The sequence below is a fragment of the Megachile rotundata genome, chromosome 5 (assembly GCF_050947335.1).
Source record: "Megachile rotundata isolate GNS110a chromosome 5, iyMegRotu1, whole genome shotgun sequence".
Classification (NCBI taxonomy): Eukaryota; Metazoa; Arthropoda; class Insecta; order Hymenoptera; family Megachilidae; genus Megachile; species Megachile rotundata.
The window spans coordinates 20,810,994-20,834,656 of record NC_134987.1 but is presented as its reverse complement, the minus strand read 5'-3'; the positions used below and the strand labels follow the sequence as shown (position 1 = coordinate 20,834,656).

General features: G+C 37.9%; 3 protein-coding genes across 5 annotated transcripts in view; 2 read left to right on the top strand and 1 right to left on the bottom strand.

The window, feature by feature from the left end:
- LOC100874893 (dynein axonemal heavy chain 1) overlaps positions 1-23,663 on the bottom strand; it is a 63,390-nt gene that overhangs the window by 16,739 nt on the left and 22,988 nt on the right. Inside the window, exons 24-38 of the mRNA XM_076531514.1 lie at positions 8,278-8,432; positions 7,392-7,631; positions 6,807-6,885; positions 6,379-6,592; positions 5,628-5,790; positions 5,444-5,562; positions 5,013-5,218; positions 4,772-4,934; positions 3,895-4,055; positions 2,155-2,367; positions 1,838-2,062; positions 1,553-1,715; positions 1,294-1,463; positions 674-882; positions 266-368 (exon numbers count right to left, since the gene is read on the bottom strand). Coding sequence (XP_076387629.1) covers positions 266-368; positions 674-882; positions 1,294-1,463; positions 1,553-1,715; positions 1,838-2,062; positions 2,155-2,367; positions 3,895-4,055; positions 4,772-4,934; positions 5,013-5,218; positions 5,444-5,562; positions 5,628-5,790; positions 6,379-6,592; positions 6,807-6,885; positions 7,392-7,631; positions 8,278-8,432 — 2,583 coding nt within the window. The remainder of the gene's footprint in view (positions 1-265; positions 369-673; positions 883-1,293; positions 1,464-1,552; positions 1,716-1,837; positions 2,063-2,154; positions 2,368-3,894; positions 4,056-4,771; positions 4,935-5,012; positions 5,219-5,443; positions 5,563-5,627; positions 5,791-6,378; positions 6,593-6,806; positions 6,886-7,391; positions 7,632-8,277; positions 8,433-23,663) is intronic.
- Positions 10,151-23,663, top strand: part of LOC105662486 (uncharacterized) — a 35,026-nt gene continuing 21,513 nt past the window's right edge. The window contains exons 1-2 of one of the 3 annotated variants that reach the window (XM_076531504.1): positions 10,151-13,410; positions 15,327-16,258. In XM_076531504.1, the coding sequence (XP_076387619.1) occupies positions 15,392-16,258 (867 nt within the window). In that variant the 5' untranslated portion in view covers positions 10,151-13,410; positions 15,327-15,391. Of the gene's footprint in view, positions 13,411-13,466; positions 16,259-23,663 lie in introns of those variants that run through there. The other 2 variants (XM_012285159.2, XM_012285158.2) reach the window with 2 other exon arrangements.
- On the top strand, positions 19,689-22,725 carry LOC100875680 (cytochrome P450 9e2). The gene is made up of 2 exons (XM_003703363.3): positions 19,689-20,650; positions 21,197-22,725. Exons 1-2 carry the CDS (start codon positions 19,862-19,864, stop codon positions 21,974-21,976), a joined length of 1,569 nt encoding a protein of 522 aa, XP_003703411.2. The 5' UTR covers positions 19,689-19,861; the 3' UTR covers positions 21,977-22,725.

The window sequence follows — 23,663 nt, the reverse complement described above, 5'->3', positions numbered from 1 at the left end:
AAAAAATCGAGCAGTCTAATCCGCCAATCATAGCACAATTTTGCAATTTATTGTTTGCAAGTCTGTAAAATTTTTAGCTTATTAATGTAAACAGAATGACCACTCAGTCTGTTCACATTTTCAGTCCTCCATAGCTTTACATTTTTAAATTTGTCAATTTTCGAGTTTTTACATTGTCAAACTTTTTGAATTCACAAGTTTCCAAATTTTTAATTGTTTGTAAATAAGTTATATACGCACACAACAACACAGTATTATTACAAACCTGTAAAGCTGCTTCAGGCCACGGACAAAACCAGTCAATCGTACAACAATTTACCAACGCTGGAAATTGCCTGATACGTGCTCGAAAAACCTCTCCAATCGGGCTGTGTGGTTATGAAATAAAAATTAAAAGGATCGAATAAAATGCTAATATTTAAGTACGTTTTAAATAATATACTTCACACGAATGTCGTATTTAAATCAGTTTTCAAACGTCATAAAACGAGTCATGTTGTCAGAGTCCATATTTTAGTCCATATTTTTTAATACTAGATATTTTTTCGAGGGCAAATATCATTTGCAAATATCGTTTGCAAATATCATTGCTACGTCGTTAGCCGTCATTGTTATTCGTAGAGCTTTCATTAGATACGAATCAATGAGGATTGCAAGGTGAATACGAAAATACCTCATCGTAATGACAACATGCAGATTGTTGCGAACGGTCTTTACATAGGCGGAGAAAAGGTTGCTTCTATTGATCTGCAGACCCGCTTCCTGCACTTGACCACGCATCGAATGAAATATCTTTTCCATCTCATCAACGTGGTATATGTTCGGTACATCGCCGTTATTCAAGACGCTGTTTAAATCCTCCAACATAGAGTCGTCTTTTATCTACGCAAACAACAGTTTAGAAGCATGTTATTCTTGAATATACCATTTTCGTTATAGCTCTGTCTGCGATACAGTAAAATTACATCATACTGTCACGCATTAGCGTGCAGATGCATATCTCTTGCCAGAGAGCTAGTAAAAAAGTGTGAGCACCATGTAAAGAATCAATATTTGAAACTAAAAACATTTACTTGAAATAATCTGAGAGTATACAAATTTTTGAAAATTAATGATCTTTTACCTACTACCCTTTCTGATTACCACCGATTCGCACCGCTTTGCGAGTGTAAAAGGATATTAATCCCGAAGGGGATTCTCTTTCAGAGATAAATGTTCATATGTTAAACGATTCACTCTGTAGACGTAAAGGAAACACATAGTGTGTTTAATGTGCGATATTATGACGAGTACCTGCGTGTCCGAAAAGAGGAACACCATTAGGTGACCTTGTACACCAGCTTTCATCATCGCATGTTTGATGTCATCGCGCCAGTCGTTGTTGGTGTACGCGCCGCTGAGTTCTATTTGGAAACAAGTGTAGTCTTGTATGTGCGACGCTAGCCGTGTCAAACTTTGTCTTCCTAAAAGTCAAATATCAATTTTATGTTTCCATTTGCATCTCCGCTAGAAAATTCAGCTCGCGATGCACTCGTTATCCGAGTAATTTTACCTGAACCACCCATTCCTAAGAGAAGAGCGTTTCCTCTCGGTTGTCGCAAGATTCGATTGATCCTGCACACGTGATTTATCGCGTCTTGAAAGAGAACCAATTTCATAGGGGATGTTGTGGTAGAGTTGTAATCCTCCAAGAATTCGTTCAATGTTTCTTCTATCTAAATAAATGAACGTTCGAACGAAGGTTGTAAAGAAGAATCGTACCCATTATGTATTTAATGTAAGTTGTCTCATTGTAACCGAGTCGTTTTGTTCACTTTCATCGAACTACGGCGTTTACCTTTCCAATATTGGTTATTTGCTCGTATTCTTTGCTCGTTCCACTAAAGTCGCCATAAAACAACATCGTACTACCAACAACAGTTTCGGGATCGCATTCATAGTGTTCTTCCAATGTTTTTTTTAAAAGGTTGTCGAACCACGTTCTATCAATATCGTTGATCAAACGATCGCAGAATACTCTTAAATTTTCGTGGTACCACAGTCGCAACAGGGTTTCAGATATCTGGAAACGAACAATTTTTTCAAATTAAATAACATTTCGCGGTTTTTATTTGCTGACTCTGGTGTTCCGATTTTAATGGAAACTTTACCAACCTCGATTTTCGCAGGGTTCATCATCAGCATCCCTTGAAACACCTTGCTGAGATCGCGTAGATTGAAAGTATAGTGCGACTTGTGCGGAGTTGGTAATAATTCCTTGCAAATCGTGCTGTACACGTTCAACGTTGTCCCCAAAAAAGTCTCCAACATGTTTCCGAACGGCGTTTTGGACAACCAGGAATTCAAAATCGTACCGAAGATGTGCCTCTGTAAAATGCAACGCAAGAGCAAATTAATTTTTGAAAATATAACGTCTCCAATTTCTGTCAATTTTTGACAATGTATTTCTAATATTTGAAGCACATGCTGTACGATAAATTTGTTATGAAATAACATATTGTCGAAGCGTAACAAGTCTACTGTAAAGAACAATACACACGAAAATTGTTTTGTGGTTTTGTTATTTTATATGTACATAAGAGAAAGTCAACATTTGGTTAAACGATTAAAAATACATTTAAAAACGTTCGAAATGTCTACCAGGTTTATCTACGCGCGTAGAATGTTCGAGATTAAAGCGAAACCGCCCTCGAATTGACCTTGTCAGATCTGTGTTTTAAACACACAGGTAGAGGGCCGGAAAAAAGGTTCACTGCGGTTAGGGGGTGTACACCGTGTAGTTATGGTCGCTCGTTATTGGTCAAACAGGTGATTAAGATAAGTTATGGGTCGAATGAGTACGATTTACGAGGGTTAATTGCAGCGAACACCGGGGAGAAGGACAAACAGAGGCATAGAGGGAGACCATAGTTGATCTTTTTCATGAGATCCAATTATTTCATGTGGGCGTGGATCAACGATTCCATGGAATAAAACTGGACCAACGTATACAAAAATACGTTCGTGACCCGTTGGAATTTGCCGGGCATTTTCTTTCACACGTTCACTGGCACAGTAGAAATAACCGTGTCTGGTCAGGCGCATTATTTATTTACTTTTCTACTGCTGAATACAGGTACAATTATTTTATGAAGTCTATTCGTAGAATTATTTTATGAAGTCTATCCGTAGAATTATTTTATGAAGTCTATCGGTAGAATTACTTTATAAAATCTGTATTATAAAATTTAAATTGCTATTTTAAGTTGTAATGATTTTATTACAAATTTAGAGGTTCTCAGAATGTTTCTGCTTTCATTCGTCTTTAAAATATCGATGAAATTTTTCGTGAACCTGAACGCGTTTAAAGAACTTTTTTATATCCTTCTCAAATTGGTAACAAGTTGAAACCTGAGACAAACAATAAAATGAGTTATGTTCTTTAGTTTGAATCGTATTTCAGATGTCGAAGATCTCTAGGGACCCGTAACGACCTCCAAAATAAAATATCGAATCTCATTACTTGGCAACTTGGTGTCACTGACGAATGCTACGCATAATGCATCGCTTTTTAGCGTTTTAATTAACGTACGTTCGCGAACTTTAACGCGCATACAGCGAACTTTAATTTAATTAATAAAATCCGGCGAGTTTTGTTTCGTCATATTCATAAATGTAGCAGGTACGAGATGTTTAACAGGTATAATTATAAACACGTTGACACAGCGAGACGCTGAAAACACCAGAAATCAAATGAAACATTTTTCTAACGAAGTTTTGACACCGTTCAGACAAGACAGAGATAAATTGTCGAGCTCCCTCTTTCCGGCCTTAATTGTTTCCTGTTTCCTAATTGTAATTAACGACTTCCCGATATAGCTACCGGCCGATCAATGAATACGTTTCAAGAATTACCTTGGCATCGTCTTCCATTTCCGGGAATGCGATAAAATGAAAATGTCGTAGTAATCTGGCAGTGAGCGGATTTCTGCCGCCACCAGGTGGTCCCATCGCTCCGACGAAATTTACATCTTCGATTCGTCTGAACGACCCAATCTCCTTCCGATCGTACCAACCTGAAATATTTATTTTCCACTTACATCAATCACGCTATCCACAGACTCGTGGGAGAGTTTCCGAATTAAATTAACGCGTTTGCAACGACAACGGACATTCGTTGCGAAACTAGACACTTCGATCAATAAGAGCTATCCAAAATAATATTTCCTCTCGTTATTCGGATCCAGCGAAAATACGTGACTATTTATATTTATTTATCGCGTACTATGTTAACGCGCGTTGCGCCGTTATGCGTTGTATTTGTACACGTTGTAATGCAAGGTACAAGCTTCTGTAGAATTGTAATTACAAAATAATACAATTACGTTGCGGATAATTATATTGCATCGCAATGCCTAGTTCACGTCTCTCATTCGGTTAAATTGGTATTTCATTTAAGGCTTTCCCACTCCCACTGAACCTGCTGAGCGTTCCTTTGACGGCGACGGATCTGTTGAAAACGTGAAGACATAACGAGAATCTGCTGTATAGCAGCCATTATGTCATCCCGCTCCAATAGTTCATTCTACTACTGTATTAGCAAGGTTCCCATGAATTTGAAACTCGGATCCATAACTCTCGTGACATTCAAACTGATAAATACATTCCAGCCTTACGAGAATTGACGTTGTAGTCGCTAACAAATTAGTCGCAAGTGTTATTTATCAAATATACTTCATATCTATCGTTACTCTATATCTATCGAATATCTATCGATATTTGAAATGTGCACCTTCAAAGTCCATAAACTGACGAATCAATTCGATGGGAGGTTGAGCGCCGTACGTATCGAGGGCAGGCATGTTCAAATCATCGATAAAAAAAACTTGCTTCCTCAACAGCGGTGGCCCGTAAACGTCCCTGCGTCTCTTAGTTAGCTTCTCGTCGATCAAGTCCTTTTTTCCGATTGGAAGAAAAACCATTTGAGCGCTGTGAAAACGTTTCGACTTTCTTTTAACGGTGCAACGACGTACTTGTGTCTGATTGGCGGTGGTTCTAGCCGAAAAAGTGATGAAATCGCAGATAAATTTTTTCGGCATGTTTCTCGTCAACTTTGCGCTCACGGTGAGAGTCTTTCCGCTTCCGGTTGGACCGACGCACAGCGAGTTCGAATTGTTGATCAACAAATATCCAACTAAAGTTGCGCTTCTGACACTGTCCATTGTTGGCACTTCGATATCTGTCACGATTTTTTAGTTTTTTTTTGTAACGTGACATTTACAACGTGATATTTACAAAGTAAGTTATTTGAATGAAAAGAAATATCGATTATCGAGCGCAAATAGTCTATTAAAGCTGCGTTTGCGTGAACCGTAAAAATACGAGAAAAAGTTATTGAATTTCATTTTAACAAGTAAAAACGAAAATTGAAAATTTTATTTTATCCTTTGATCATTCGGTGTACCAGCGAATTTCATTTCGGGTGTAATAGTGATCGATGGAATGTCGTCCAGCCATTTGTACCATCTCGGTGGTATCGGTTCCGGAGTGTCGATTATATCGGTGAAACCACCATCGTGGAGCCTGTATTGAAACGGACATGATATCTTCCTTGGTGAATTAAATTAAGATTTACAAAGATTTGCTACCTGTAATCATATACCAAACCATCCTCGGGAAACGGTAACGAGTGTTGGTGGTTTCTTTGCGCTTCTCTGATCCATTCGCTAAACATACGACGACTGTTGTAATCGCTACTCGCCCCGATACTCCAAACTGTGGCGAAAGCGGCCCACGGTGAAAGCAAGTCGGCTAGAAAAGTTACAACCATCTTCTTAAAATTAATCAAAAAGAATAATATCAATATATCTTTCTGAACAAAGTGATCTTTTAAAAACTTAAACGATTTATGAGGTTTCTATTAAAATAATTGGCAACAATTTGTCCAAAGAAAATAATCTGTTACGCCTCTTTATTGTTCTTTATTCTTAAGATGTTTCAGATACGAAGCTTTTTATATTTTGGTCGTGTACTGGAACCCTAACTCCCGTTTCGAGGTATGAATTATGGAACGACGCTACACGGTCCCTTTTCATTTCATGCAAATATGCGAGACGCTTCGTTTTATTGCGATGAATGGAACGCGAAGGTGAACGATTGACTTACAAGTAGTAGAGATAATTCGCGTCGAAGTTAGTAGTATAATCTTCGTATAACGCGACACCTCGCTAAGCGCGTTACGAATTTCATTCGTTTTTAATTTGTACTAACACGTGTTTGAAGATATAAAGGTTTGTGAAAATATCTCATTTACCGCTTTCCAGCAATGTTCTCCTAATGCTGCATTTCCGCGTTTCATGAAATTAGTATATGAATAATATTAAAATTGTATATCCTTACGAATTAATTGTTGAAAAGGAGCACTGGGCGGAGGTCTCCCGTCTCGACCAGCCATCGGACCAATTCGGAAGTTCATTAGATTTATATAAGACTTCGCCATTCCCAAGTCGACGGTGCTTACAATTTCTTGCAAACTAGCGCGTAAAACTTCCAAACTCGGCAGTAGATAATGCCCTGTTAGCCGGGCTATTTCTTCAACGTGATCATTCATGTTCTGAAATTGCACATATCTCTGTACTTAATCCCCTATAATTTTAACATGGGAGAAATTTTAGTAATATCCAGAAACTATTCCTGATTCCTTCTTAATATACATCGGACTTTAATATCAGTTAGCGAATTAATTTATTTTCTGCCTTGAGAAGAGTTATAGAGGTTATAATTGCTTTGCATTAGTTAACGTTGAGTTAAAAATATTTGGTATTTACCTTAGGCAAGGATTTCAACCAGCAATCGATGATGGGTTCGAGACCTAGGCCTTCTGGTTCTAAATACACCATTCCGCACCTGAGAGGAAAAAGGCCGAACTTTCATAATTCTTAATGAACAAAATTGATAAAGTTTGAAGTTTTCGAAATTTAGAATTCGAGCACGTTAAACTTAGTTCTTTTGAACGAAAAGTTATCGGTGCAGGGAAGTCAAACGCGATTTACATTCCTTTTTTCAGGTTTGAAAGATTCATTCCGTATCATCCTAGTCATTTATTATGTTTGACGTGTATCTTGGGTCGTATTCCTTTGCTATATTACGGTTTCCTTTCACTTTTTTATTTATAGTACCGTGATTAATGTCCTGACGCGAATCGATTACATGTACTATATTCGAATAACAACTTTCCTGTCTTTTCAGACACGATAAGGGATCGTAAAACTTAATTGAAGTACAATATCAATCATATTTAAAATTACGTTACACGATCTTACATTTTCAACTCATAATTTTAATCTTATATAATTTTCATTTGATCCTGTAAGAACGAAGTAGCAAGATAAAGGGATTAAATTTCTAATTACCTCGAAACAGTAGCTGGCGAAGCCACCCTCAGGTCGGCTACCTCGAACATCATTGTCATCGTAGGCAAAATTTTCATTATTTCACCAGATGACAGACAAAGTTTCTTATTATCGTCCAACACCGTGTTCATGTTCTCGATCCATAAAGCATCGACCGGCCCGTCGAATACGTACCATCTTTTATTGTGATCGTCTGCTGCTATTCCGGCTCTGAGCAACGTCGAAAATATACCATCCGTCCTGGGATAAAGTACTTTTAATAGCTCATACATAATTCACACATATTGATCATTTAATTAACCATTCGATATTGACAACTTGATAATCCCAACATACATTTACCATTTGGTTAATGGAGATGTAATTAATTGGTTCAATTTCAACGAATACGAAATTTTTTTTTATAGTAGACTCTTGTAATGCTGCGCGTCGTATAGGCACACGTACTTCTATACGTTATAGTGTTATGCTCTGTACGCGTTGTATTTTTACGCGTTGTTTTTCTATGCACCATATTACTACGAGATATTATCTTGCGTCGTATAGCCACGCGTGGTATCGTCACGCGCCATATTCTCACGCATCGTATCGGCATGCGTTGTATTTCTATTCATCGTTTCGCGTCGTATTATCACGTGCCATACTGCTACGCGTTGTATTTCCGCAAATTGTATAGCCCGGCGTCGCATTTCCGTGTTTTGAATGTTTACACCTTCGCATATTGGTATAGATCATATCGCGATGCGTTGCATGAAACGTTATATCAATTAAATTCTATCCCAATGTAATTAGCACTCAATGTGTCTGTACCACGAAACAGACAAAGCCGTAGAACAGTGCGGTCAAATATCTCTGGTTTAGAAATTGAAGTCGTAATTGTACTTACCATTCGCGCGTGTTCAGGTCATATTCACCGTACAATTGACCCATCGTGATTGATTTCGGATTCAGTACGTAGGTGAGCACCCGCGTAAATGGTTTACCGCTGGGTTGCAATTGACCCCTCAATCTGGTACACGCTTCTTGCAGTACTTCGTAACACTGTATATTAATAAATGAACATTTTAAAAGGATTCTTCAGATCCCTTTGACGCCTCGCAATTCGATCGAGGTCAAAGGACTTATCAAATCTCCGAATGAGACTCGTTCAAATTAAAGTTGTCTCTCAAGCGCGCAAATTAAAGTACTTTATCGACGCGGACTTTCACGTTCTCATCAGTTTCTTCAAAATAAGCGAAAGGCATTGCAGTTCACTACTGCTCATGAATATAAAACTCTGTTATGAATACAAGAGCTGCATGCAAAGTAATTTCAATACGCTGCTTTTTCTTATGTACCGTTGTCGCGTGCAACCCGTCCGCTGTTCAAATCCTGTACGAAACTCGACGCGACGGCTCGATATTAAAAGCAAACAATCGCGTTGCATGTAACAGATTAAAGAAAAGAATGAAAATATTGTTTTCGAAGCAAACACGTTCACACTGTAACGGTCTGATCGAATATACTAGTTTCTAGTTTCTACAATCCTATTGTGTTCGCAGCTTGTTTGCATTTTAAAAACACGACGTAGAAAAATGTTAATCTAATCACAGAATTCGCTCTAATCGAATCACCGACTGAATTGCTTTTACATTTATCTGGTTAACTAACGATAGACTTATCGGTCATCGAAAATTAATAATTGACATATAATATCGTTTATTCATTTCGTCAGTTAGTTTGTACTTTATTGTCAAATGCGTATAAGGATTCTGGCAAATCAAGAACAGTTTATCGTTTCGCAAGCTTCGCTCTTCCATTTAATTAGTTTCGAAGCCAGAGATAGACTTCGATGACAGAAGAAGAAAAATAGAAAACCTTTAAAAATTTGGAAGAAGGATGCTAATCGTTTGGCTTCTTAACGGGTTCATTAGATTTCCAAATGTCCAAATTATGGAATCTCCTATACGTTTCGAGATAGGTCACTCGACACGCAATGATTCAGCAACGAAGATTAGAAACGTTTGTTTCAGGCTAGGACGTTCGAAAGAATTTCATTAAACTATTCGACTTTGAGCGTTTAACTCTTTATCACTAGTAAAAACGAACCAGCTTAACAAAGTTCATTAAATTGGATGAAAGAAATTACAGATAATTAGCATGAAATAATTGAACGTTCTATGTATAGTGCACTGCTTTTATCTACTTTAATTCGAAAAAATTGATACAAAAGACAATCTCTCTAATTGTATAACGTTACATTCTCGCAATCTGCCGAGATAGAAAGAAACGCCATAGCATTGGATTAAAAGTCCTTTGTTCCGATTCTGCATTTTTCCGTTTCATCTAAAATCTGACATTGTTTTTCTCAATTTTTCTGACTGTTCGTTGCTTTTGAATTCGTACGAAATACGATGTACATATATCATAAAATTTCCACGAAAATAAATTCATTAGTAAACATTTCGCGAATTTTTCATTATAAAACATTTTTCGGATTAATGTTAGCGTTGTTGCGGTCTTTCTGTGATTGTAATTTCATATTTTTAAAAGCTACTGTCGAGGAAAAACATTGTTATTAACATATTGGTTTCTGCTCGTGATCATTGATACGTTTGTTTCTGCCAGACAGTTTATTATTTTCGTAGAAGTATAAAAAATGATAGATATAAGGTATAGTATGAGGCGCCTAAAATGAATGAAAGCGACGATCAGCTTCGAGAAAGCTTTCAAAGCGCATGCGAAGGAAAGTCGGCGGGTGGCAAACCCGTCGAAATCGTGGATCCCGATCTCAGTTTACCCGACGTCGTTTCTCGTCACGCGACGTTTCGATTTTCTTCTCCGCAGTATAGTTTGAAATTTCCCTCCGTGAAAATCGACAAAAATTCGTACGCTCCTCGGGTCGGTAACGATCTAAAAAGAAATCTGCATCGTCGATGAAAAATTAAAAAGGAAATTTCCACCGCGTAAAAGTTTTTTCGCGTAAAGTTTAATGTCATCGTCCGAAGAAATCATTGTGATCGATCGGTGATAAAAATATAAAAATAATTCGTAAATCTTTATCCGTCAAAGTAAACAAAATTATTTCATCGCGTGGATATTATCGAGCGATCTAAACGATCATCGAAAGATTCGATCAATGACTCATTCGATTAGTCATTGTTCGATGATAAAATAAATTTTATCGAATGAAATAAAATTAATTTTCCGCGCGTTGAAATAAGGAATTTGATTGGTGATAAAAATACGAATACATAGATTGGTTGTGGATATTTTGTCCGGTTATTGGAATAAAAATTGATCATCGTTAGAGATTAGCGAAAGCACTAATAAAATTGATGGAATCGTCGCTTCAGATGAAAGCGTAAATGAAATAGTTTATCTCATTTGTGAACGTGAACGATCAATGTAAATAAATATAAATACAATAAAATTTTAACCTTTTAAAATGTTCCGCTTTAACGGAAGCAAGAATATTTATTCCGTGTGCGTATCGAGATAGTTTACCACCATTTCAAACATTAATTACCGACATTATTCCACGTTCAGAAGAACCTTTTACCGACGAACAAAAGAGGAATCGTTTGTTTCGGCATTACCGAGCGACACTAGTGCAATTTGCGGAACAGCTTCTGCTCGTGAAAGTAAACATCTATTATTTCCGTTATAATCGATGAATGTATCTATTGTAAACTGTCAGTGTTTAAACTATTGAATAATCATTGATACGGTAAATAGCTGCCTAGCTAATGTCACTGTTTGATGACGTTGAATCATTATAGCCTAAAACTTCCGACGACGAGTTCCAATAAACAGATTTAATAATTTTCCGTTGAAGAAACAATAAAAATGTTTATCGTTCACATAGACGTTAACGTGTTCTCCGAATAGAAGTTTCGAACGTTGCGTAGTAAACTTCCTTACTTATCGTTTCTGTGTTACGATAAAACGTGAAAGATAATTAATAAACCTCCTCGGATGCAAGAATGCAAAGAACAATATATTTCTCGCGTAAGTAAGACATCAATTTAATCAGAAATTATTACTACGCGATAAGAAAAAGAAAGAAAGGGAGATACCCATAAATCCCTGTTATTTCCGTAAAGATGTTCGTGAAAGGTCTGTATTACGATAATAAAGATAAACGATAAGCTACCGTCATTAAATAATATAAAGACCTTAATTCGTGACAGCGATAAATAAATAAAATAGGAAGATCTACGATCGAGTTATTGAACTCGTAATGTTTTTGGAGATTACCAAAATTCTCGACCTTATTTCCGTCTTCCCCGGATGTAGACTTACAAAACCAGAACAGTGGATGTCCAAGGCCGTTCGTGGTCGTTGATTCGAAACACGCGGTAAATCGTGTTCGACTTCCGTTCGACGATCCTCGAAATGGAAAGATACAAATTTATGGACAGAAATGGTTGCAGAAGACCTTAGATCCATAATTTGAAAATTTGATATTTGTCTCGCTGTTCCTTGAACGCGAAGATACGAACATACGAACAAAAGTGATTGCAGTACACCTTATATTCTTAATTTGAAAATTTGATATGTGTCTCGCTGTACTTTGAAAGCGAAGAGTCTTTGATAAAATGTCTAAAAGCACCGTTGGAAACTCGAAAGAATTCTAGAGTAAAGTTATCCGATTATTGAATTTACTTCGTGGAAGCATCGGTGCTTTGATATGAAGGATACCTTTGAAAAGTGAATTCGATGCAAGAATTTTTGGGACAAGGAAGCTTTTTCGAAAATCACGGTGCAGAAATTCGTAGATGAAATCGGAATCCATCGGAAAAATTCCTTTGTCCGATCGCCAAATTTGGCGAAATCCGTTTTAGTCAAAATCTCATTTGAAGAAACAAATCACGTTAAGTTTTGAACACAGAGTATCCAGCCACTGCAACTATTTCGCAGGATATTATATCTCGCAACGGAACAAAGGAAATTCCAATGTAGCAGTTTTGGAGAATATGACACTGTTACCACCGCATAACTATTAAAAAAGTTTCTGAACGAATTTCAATTATGCTTAAAAAGACTCAAGAGAATAGTTCTAAAGAACAGTTCCATGTTCTAGGAACGGATTCCACGAACATTACAACGAAACGCGCTCACTGTTTAATCAAGCGCGCGTAAATAAAACAATAATATATCAGTGGGACTTGATTATTGCATTTCCGGAAGGAAATCCCGCATAGTGTAAAAATATCAAGAGAGACATTTCATTTCGCGTTAAATTTACGCGGAAAGCATTGGAAAAATTTATGTAAAGATTTATCGATACGGAGAAGACGCTAATTAAATGGGAATTCAACAAAATGGAATTATTCGTTGCCACGCGCTACAGGATCGTCGAGGAATCGCATGAACGATGTATATCTAACCAAGCGTGGCTAGATACAAAGATAATCTCTATGCAGGAAACTGATCGATACGCGGTATATCCGACCGGATCGTTGGAGGTGCTCTGAAGACCGACGGAAGAGGAAGCGGTACAGCGGATTCCAACATTGACTATTTGCGTACCGTCCGGTTTATCTTTTTGCCGACCGGATATTTTCTCATTATTTATTGTTCCGTGCGCCGCTGGAATTCAGCAAGTTCAGGATCACGTACGAGAATAAACTGCAATTAGTCCGCCAGAAGTTACGAGTTTCGGTGTAACGCCATATATTGCGCGAAGTTCGGTAAAGTTTCTTAAGTACTAGTGGAATACGTAAGAAAATTAGTGAGTTAAAAAGTATAAAATTTAAGACGCTGTAGCTTAACATTGTATATTTAATCGTAATATCTTTAAAAACGATTTTACTCGGCAAATTGGTGTCGTTAAGTTATAATAATAAATTGTAATCGAGTTATAGAAACAGTAAGTTGTTTCGAGTGAATTATAAAGACATAATACTCTCAGGAGTTTCAGTGTATTCAACATGGTATATTTAATTGTAAATTAATTGAAGCTTGATCTAATGTTTTAATGATTAACGTGAAAGTGTCATAGATGTCGAAGACGTTCTTAAACGGAATTTTCAAGGTAAATATACATTTTCCTTTAATAAAATATTTCCAAAATCGGATGGAGAGATTCTGTAGGGTTTCGGATAAAATTGATAAATACTGTCATATTTGAAGTGTCATACTTGTAATTCGTATTATGAAGAGATTTCGAATATTTCGATAAAATTGTCAAGAACTTAAGTTTCCGCAAATGAGTTACCAAAGGATACCAAGAGTTTTCCAATGCATCGCAAGCTCAGTCCTTTCGCGTTCATAATTAGATTTCTTTGTGTCTTCGAAACTCGAAAAGTTGAATCGGAACAGAAGTTCGCAATTTGCGAAGTTACTTCTCGCTATTAGTATTTTCAATTAAACGTTGAAAGGTCGTAGGAAATATTGGAAGGTATTCGTAAAATTTGAATAATTACAAACTGTATTTACATTAAGGAACCAGCTACTTGATACGAGCAACCTAATTAACACAACAAGCCGTTGATTGGATTTCAGTTAATTAGCAAGTTAATTCGTTGTCGAAAACATTTCGCTTCTAACTCATTGATTCGTGAATGCTACAGTCATTGGAGAGTTTTGAATGAAGAGGGACGAGAAAGGAAAAAATAGACCGTAACACGTTCAAATGTTACTCAACGTGTTTACGAGTTTCCAACATTAATAACGAATTTCATGCGAATGTAAGCTGCGAACGTTTCAGAACGTAATTGCCATTAATTAACTACTTAAAATCTACTTAAAATACATAGATTTTGCAAATAAATAATATTACTTTATTTACTCTGATATCAACTCTGCTCGTCGAACATCGAGATAACGTTTTTATCCCAACGTTAAAATTTATGTTGCAATCGCGAAATAAATGTTATTTAAATTTTGATTAGGACTCGAGATTAAAAACTCTTCGTTAATATTCGACACACTTTGGAATTTTTATCGAAGTATTCATTCCAGATTGATTACTGGAGAAGTCCATAGAGATTTATATAAAAGCTCGCGCTGTGCCAATGAAATTACACGATCGCAAAAGCTTTACCGATTTTCTAAACAATCTCCAATATCTACAAATCCACGGTTTTTAATAAAGCGTCGCTTGTCTTGAAATTGTGCACCGAAGAACTAAAAGTTTAAAAACGAATTGTTTTACTTCGCTCCCTTTTCGTCGTTGAACAACGAAGAGAAAAAGTCGAGGTAAAAATCGAGGGAAATTTCGAGTCCACGAAAAAGTCGATCAAACATTGCGTTTTCTATCTTTTTAATCGTGTGGCATTTTATAAAAAGTATTGGAGATCGCTTCTTTTTAATTCCTTCAGATTGTGTTATAGACATTATCAAAGGTTGCTTCACAGTAAATAAATAACCATTATTCAACGCGTTGAAGAGTTCTCTTTGTCAAACGAATCTAGTGTAATTGAATTTGGCATAATTTAATCCGATACGATTTCATTGGATGTAATCCAGCCCGCATGTAGCTTACCGGATAGATTTCACTAACAACTAATTTCTCGAATATTAATACAAAAACATTCTTCTTTGTAAATATTCGTGTAGCGTATTTGAAAATGTAACGTAGGTTTAATTATTTTTAATAAATCGCGTGGAAGAGAGCCAAAGACTGTTATGGAGAAAGGCAGACCACGTACACGTACCGTTATTTCGTGCAGACATCCATTTTTCTCATTTTCTTTCATTTAGCCTTTTAATTCTATCTTCGACCAACATTTTCCACCCGGCGATTCCAATTTTCAAAGTGCATCTTTTGAAACGCGAATGACATCTTTGATCGCTCCCTACATCAAACGCTACAGATTACTCTGTACATCTTTTATTGCCAGAGCGTATCTTTGAACGCAACAATTTTCTTCGGTTATTACGAAACGCTACAGATCTCTGTCCGTACCTCTCAGCCAGCATTACCGATTATCGTTTTCAACTTTAAAGCGTAAAGACGCGATCAAGTATCGGATCATTGGCTGAATATCGTACGGATCATACGAGAGGACGTCATGTTCGCGATTACGTCAACGTTAAACCCAAACACGAGATGTCTGCAAGAGACGTCGGCATCTCGTGACAGACGATCCGTCTCACCGACGGTGTGGATGAATCTGACCCACTACGGTTACAGAAACCGTAGTTTCGAACCCGGTATAGACTTGGAGGAGAAGCCGATAGAGGCTTGTCACTCACTCTACTTCCTCCTGGACTTTTTCCACCAGTACTACATTCCTTCGATCATCCTGCTGGGTCTGGTGGGCAATCTGCTCTCTTGCGTGGTGTTTCTGAACACCCACCTCAAAGTACGGAGCTCCAGCTACTATTTGGCCGCGTTGGCCACCGCAGACTTCGGGTTTCTCGTCACCCTGTTGCTCGTTTGGTTGAACAACACTTTGGGCTGGAAGGTGTTCAACAAAGACGGCTGGTGCGAGACGCTGGTCTACGTGAGCGCCGTTTGCAGCTCCTTGAGCGTCTGGTTGATCGTCGCCTTCACCGTCGAACGATTCATAGCTGTTCAGTATCCCCTTCATCGACCGCACATATGCACCATAGCCAGGGCTAAAACGATCGTGTTGGTATTGGTGATCGTTGCCCTGACCGGTCATTCCTACTCGTTCGTCACCGCCGGAGTGGTGTCGACCAAAGAGGGAGAAGAGTATTGCGAACTGAAAGACGAATATCTGGAGGCGATGAAGATCATCAGCATCATAGACAGCTTCGCGAGTCTGATCGCCCCGTTGGTGATGATCATCGTGATGAACACCATGATTATGAGGAACTTGCTGATGTTCAGCAGGAGGTTCAAGCAGACGTCTAGCAGTTTGACAGGCAGCCCGAACAGGGAACGATCCGACATCAACTTGAATCAAATTCCGGTGAGTGAACTTTTGCTATTTTTATTTATGAGTGTTTCGGTATTCGTGTCTTTCGCGATTGTTATGCAACGTGTTCTATACGTGTCATCATCGACGCCTAAGTTATATATGATTATGAGCTCAAAGTTAGATTACGTTCAATGGCGAAAATCATAGCTTCTCATAACTAGACTGCGAGGTTTATACGTTTGTGATACGTCAGATCTGCAAAGTAAATGTAGACTGTTTAATCAGTGCATTGCGAATCTCGTGAATTACACGATCTACTTTCGTTTTGCAAATCTCGTTATTGTAACTTAATTCGGATTAAACGTCGCGTCATGTGAATCCTTTATTTCCAATGTAATCTGTTCAGCTTATTCATTTGGTACGATGAAAAATGATTGCGTTTCAAAGGATGTCCGAATAGGTCTTTGTACGGCACATATAATATTCGTTTAATAAGGTATTAATATGGGAATGCAGGTAGAACACAAAATCGATTCAGCGCGACGAGTTCCGCCGGATCGAATGAGCGTCAGATTTAATCACGGCGAATTAAAAAACAAATAATTCGAATTGTTGTCGCTAAGAGTATCGAATAAAAGGGCACGTATCGGAACTCGCGTAATCGAATTGCGTTGAAATGAGTAGCGTCGAAACAAGTCATGTACGTAAAGCGTACTCGACGAAATTACTATACCGTGTCTAGTTTTACACCCATATTTACACTAGAACGCGTGAACGAAGAGTTTTATACGTAAGTTAAATACATCAACTGGAAGTTATTCGTGTTCGCGGAGAGTTAATTTTCAACGCGTGCACTGCGCGGGACAGCTGAGAATTGCTGTTTAAAATTTCAACGAGACGGAAATTCTGCTTCTAACAAATTAACCGTATTCGCAGCAAACGCTGGTAACTTCTTGTTCCTTTTTCCCTGTCCTATTTAGTTTGTAGACGACGGAACCGTAAGTGCGGCAAGGTGTTTTTGCTCCGAATGTTTAACGTACGTATTTCGGGTCCACGATATGGGATGAGTCAATCGGGGGAAAAAAGAAGCTGACGCCTTTCTGTCTGAAATATTCGACAGTTAATGGACACCACTATTTCGAATGCATAGCGTGGCTTGACCTTCTGCTCGGTCTTATACCTTTCGACCCACGGGGCATTTATATTGTTTCATCTCACGAGATACGAAATCACGAATTACGAAGAGACGCTTCATCGCTCCTTTGTAGTTTGCAGGCGTGCTAGTTGCGAATCAACTATTTTAGATCGTCATATAAATATCTTTCGCTTATGTAACCGTGATCGTTCGTCTTTATAGATTCAACGATGTTTACAATTCTTTCTTCCTGGAATTGCATACTGATTCGCTGACCGCGACAATGAAAACAATTGCATCTACGATTCAGCATAATACCTACGAATCATCGGCCACTCGAAATGATGTTCTTTGATCGTAGAAACGTTTGTACAATTAAAGTTTGTCGATTAGTTATTCGACAAATCGAAATTGATAGTCGTCGGTAAACTATGCGATAAATGCATTAATCTCCTGATCGCGGTGTAGTTAATCGTCTGTCGCGTTTGATATTGTGAAGCGATGGACGTTTCGTTGCATCATCCATACCGAGGCGGAATGAACACATCCACAACTAAATTCCGCGATCAATTACACACCGTAATTGAAACGCACGACATATGCTTGAGTAACCAACGACTTCGGGCAACGGTTTGATTAGCTCGTGATTGATCACACGCAACATTAGGTACGTAGGTTGGTTCGAGAAGGTTACATCGGAGTTCACAAAGGTTTAGCGTCGTTGACAGCAAAACTCATTGACAATAGATCGTTGTAGTGCAATATATTTACTATGCTACTGTTATACTCCTACATCTCTGCCTGAGATAATGTAACACAATTTTATTGTAAAATGTGGTCATATAGCGAGAATACTGAACAATAGCGTGCTCCACTAAAGTGGAAGCGTTTACGTTTTGTACTTTACCATCGTAACTGATAGAGAAGAAAATATTTACGTACTTTCTACACAATTATCAGACTCTGTGTGTTATACGTGCTACATAAGATAATATATTGCTACGGTATTACGGTACGTGTTGCGTGATAAATATTCTTTATTAGTTAAGATAAAATATTTAATCACTTGTTTGTATATAAGATAAGTTTTCAAGTTGTTCGGAGTGATATGCGTAGAAAGATACAAAGCTAACAGAGCTAGCAGTAGCTGATATGTTAAAATTGCACAATACCGTTTATTGTCACATGAAATTTCTTCAGTCTGTCCTTGACAACGATCGTTGTTCTTTTCCCCTTGATATTCAATTACAAAATACAGATTAGATTCTGCTTTTTTAACTTCTTTTCCATGTTTTAACTTCTCGTTTCAAGTTCACGTCGTGACGAAGGTCGCGCATTCGTAATGTGCGAAGATCATAACAGATTGTATTGTTCTGATATCAATTGAACTCGAGAGTGGTATACTTACATCATGTGATCACAAAAATGTTCGCAATAATTTCCTGCACAAGTTGTTTTGATAAACATTTAATCTAAGTATAGAGGAGATTCAGTGGTTTGATCATTGTTTTAAAAGTTCAAACAAAAGCTGTAACCCATTGCGTAACTATTGCAACGTTTCATTAATTTATCGAAACACACGAAGCGGCGTATCTCATGCAGACGTAGTAGATGTCATTGTCAGGGACAGGATAAACAGAATCATATTCAGTTATCGGTAGTTAAATTTATCGACTGACGTTGCATTAAAAAGTGTTATTAAACCGCTTAATTGCTCGCTGGAGTCCGTTTCCGCCCCCGTAGCCACCTCCGATGGATTGTGACAAATCGCTGACAAAAAGCGTATTAATCTGCCATTTAAATTCATTCGCGAGATACCTCTTTTAATATGAGAATGGTTAAAATATCAAAATATGGATGAGCTAATAAACACACATTTATACGACTTTATTTATACGTATAAGGCTGTCGTAATTCGATAAATTATTATTCCGAGAAAAAGAAAAACTGATTGTGAATACAAGTCGAATAACATTTGTCATAACGTAATGCATACTTCCGAATTCCTAAATTTTCAAATTCCCAAAGACCTAATTTTCTAAATCCTCAAATTATCGAGTTGCATCCGCCGTGTCATTCGACGAGCTCAGAAAAGCTGGTTAACGAGTTAACGTGCATCAGTGGCACATACTTCGACTCATACATTAACGAAGTAATTAATTCCGTGTTATCTCTCCTTATTTGTCATTAAGCATGTAATTCATAACAACGAACTTATAGTTTCACACGACACAACTGTTCATTTTTATCTCGTGCAGCGATTTTATCGCGTCTGTTCGTCAACGTCACGAGTCACATGACACCACTTTCTTGCATCTTATTCAGTGGTTTATAGCCGATGCTAAATTGTGCGTCGTTCAGTCATAATCGAACAACGGAGGAGTATCGAAACAATTATATAGTGTTTCGAATCAGAGCCATCGATTTTCGCGAATACGTATCTGTCATTGGATAATTTGGATCTTGATATTCTACCGATCGATTTCTACACCGATTATCGATTCTGAAATCTCTGAACGATGGATCCGTTTACTTTGACATTGTTCCTCGTGGTGGGCTTTCTGCTCCTGTATCATTTTATATGGGAGCCATTGAGTTACTTCAAGGAACGGGATGTCCCGTACCAGCGACCGCTTCCAATTCTCGGAAATATGGCTCCTATGCTGTTTCGTCGTATCCACATGGCGGAACTCCTCCAGAAACTGTACCATCGTTTCTCCGGGGCTAAATACTTCGGGCTGTTCAACTTCATATCTCCCATATTCGTAATTCGTGATCCAGATCTGATCTTGTCGATCTGCGTGAAGAATTTCGATCATTTCTGCGACCATCGCGGATTCGTAGACCCGGAAGTCGATCCTCTGATGGGAAAGAACTTGTTCGCTCTTCGAGGCGATAATTGGAGGGAGATGAGGAAATTGTTGAGTCCTGCCTTCACCTCTAGGAAGATGAAGATCATGTTCCATTTGATACGCGAATGCGCGGACAATGTCAGCAATTTCATTGCTACCCAATCGAAGGAAAAAAAGATATTCGATGTGAAGGATATCTGCGGAAGATACACCACCGACGTCATAGCCACCTGTAGCTTCGGCATTTCGATCGATTCGATGAGAAATCCGAATAACGAGTTCTACGTGCTGGCCAAAAAGACGCTGAATTTCATGACCGCTCTATCCTGGAAGTTTATGATGGCTATATGCTGTCCTAAACTGTCCAATTTGCTTGGCATTAGGCTGTTCAGCGAGAAAGTTCATCGTTACTTTTTGAACGTCGTCGGTGAGACGGTTCGAACGAGGGAGGAAAAGGTGAGTACATTAGGGTGTTATCTGATCAAGGAAAAACTTGATGTATGGTTTTTCGAAATTTGGAAATTTGAAGACTTGGCAATTTACAACTGTGGGAATATATAAACTACGACATATGTGAAATCAGTCGATATTTTAAGGTCAAACCGATTTTGATCGAATTAACCCGAAATAGGAGTGCGCGCTACGGATTCATTGATTCAGAAAATTAATTAATCGCTATTTCGATGTACGCGCGGGAATCGATTGAATAATAGCGTAATATCTATTGCGATATGTACACCGAGACATCAAAGTGAAACCTTGCTTGTATTATTTCAATGCTGACGTTAATGGAATAGATATTCTATACACGCTCGTAATTCACGTGCCGGATTACGATAAAATCCACTAATCGGTAATACATATAACATGCGTAATCGGGAAGCGATATTAGACCGACAAGATAGAAATTTTGCAAGAACACCAAGTACTTCAAATTTCTGTATTTCCGCCTTGTCTGTACTATATTTTCCATCATCGATCATTGATTTGTGTTCGAAACAGGGCATTACGCGGCCAGACATGATCCAACTGATGATGGAATCTAAAGAGAAAGGAGATAGAGCCCTAACGATCGAGGAGATGACGAATCAGGCATTCGTGTTCTTCTTTGCTGGCTACGACACATCTTCGACGTTTCTTTCTTTCGCGCTGCACGAAATCGCGGTGCATCCGGACGTGAAGGCTAAAGTAATAGCAGAGGTCGAGGAAGTGGTCGCAAGAACCAACGGCAATCCTACTTACGAAGACATCAAGAACATGCAATACTTGGACGCCGTTCTGAACGAAACCAATAGGTTACACACCTTGGCGTTTACTTTGGATCGCATTTGCGTGAAAGAGTTTCAACTGCCTCCCGCAACGCCGGGTGCAAAACCCGTAACGTTGAAACCAGGTGATCTTGTATGGATCTCACCTTTTGCTATACAACGCGATCCGAAATACTATCAAGACCCTATGACGTTCGATCCGAGTCGATTTTTGAACGGAAACGCTCCACCGGTGCACGCTTATGTTCCATTCGGATTAGGTCCGAGAATTTGTATCGGAAACAGATTCGCTCTCCTCGAATCGAAAATCCTCATCTTTTATCTGCTGTGGCGTTGCGACGTGGAACCGTGTGTTAAAACTCAAATACCTATGAAGTATAGGAAGTCGAATTTCAGTTTATTGCCGGAGAGTGGATTCTGGCTGAATTTCCGGGCGAAGAACGAAGCTTCTTTGAAAGGAATAAACGGTAGCTGTAATGGTGCATCAGTGAATGGAACGGTCTCGACGAAATAAATAATAAATTAAGTCAGTGAAATCGATGATTGCGTTCAGTGATGCAGAAATCTGCTGCACTAAATACTTTTGAATATCTTGATAAATGTTTGTACACAGGAACGAGATTCAAAGCTAAAGACACTTTTTATTCCCAGAGTTATCAAAGTTAATTTCTTATTCGAATGTTTAATGGGTTGATGGAAAATAAACGCGAGCATTTACGTAACTATCGCGCTTATCTATAGTGAGTTAACTTTGTTACCATAGTAATACTGTGAATGACCTATTTTATGCTTTATCAAGTGGCTTTTGGAAATTGAAACATTTTGAAGATTCGAACGTTGGAAAACGTCATTTTGGTCTCCCTATTTTCGAGGGATTAAACTCGCTCTATTCCCCATGGAAATGGACCAAAATAACTTGGGATTCGAAATCCTCGATTTATTGATCGTCAGTTTTAAAAATTCTCTTTTTAGTCGAATATCTGTACAAACAGATAGGATAAAGTAAAGCTAGGTTTTCTTTAATTACGAATAGTTTTTGTATGATTTGATACGGGATCGCAAACCTACACAGATTACGTTAATCTGAAATATGTTTTTGTCTTATATAATGAAATATGTTTTTGAATTATATGAGAAGCGTGTGGAGCGCAGTATCGATATTTTTTCTTGAAAATGTTGCAGTCGAAGTAAAGTGAAAATGTACCTGAAATGGACGTTAAAAGAGTGAACATTTCTCGTAATAAAGAGTGTAATCAAAATCGAGTATGCTTTCGAAGTTATTTTAATCTTATTTTGAAAACAAATGTAATGGAAAATAGTGTGTACCGTAGATTTCTGTGGCCACCAAACGATGTAAATTGTCTGCTTTACGTTACGACGGAATTACACGGAAATTTGTTCAACAAGACTCATTCGAATCTTACCGATCTAGACAATTTAATCGGAGCGTATCTCGTTCGTTTATAAACACTTGAATAGAAGAAGTTTATTTAGAGGAACGTAGATATTCGTAACTGTTTTACCGTAACGCGAACGTAAAAACATCACAGATATTTTTAGCATGGGTGAGATAATCATAATACTAAAGCATTAGTGAGATTTCGTTTTTGACTGACAGATGTTACCCCTTCGCGTTCAATGGATAACGTCACTATAATCTGTGTAATGTATTTTCGTAACAGCCATTATACAAAGCGACAGTTTAGAAATACTGATAACACTAAATGGCGATAAACAGATAACACGCTCAATTAATTTAAAAGAAATATGCCGAACATGCCTTTGCAAAAGAAGTACAACGTGACATTGCAGTATCGTATTATCAAATTCTTTTTTGTTATTCTTAGCACTTTAACGACCGCTCACACAACACGTGTGTGATAGCCGGAACAACCGTTACCACACTTTCTGTGTGATAATTTACGAATGCAAACAAGTGTGGATATTGCTATCGGCTTCGTATTTCATCGCCACGTCTTTGATTTTAGGTAATTATTGCCTATTTTTAATTTTACATTTTACACTACAGTGGTGTACCATATAAATTATGGAGCAAATGTCGGCGCTCTACGAAATATTAAATTTGTTGTTAAATTGTTGTCGTTTTTTGTTTTATGTTAACTTTTTCGTGAATTTAATAAAGTTCTCTTAAATTAATTCTTCAAAAATACTGCCGGCCCCTGGCGACGTTTGACTGCGTA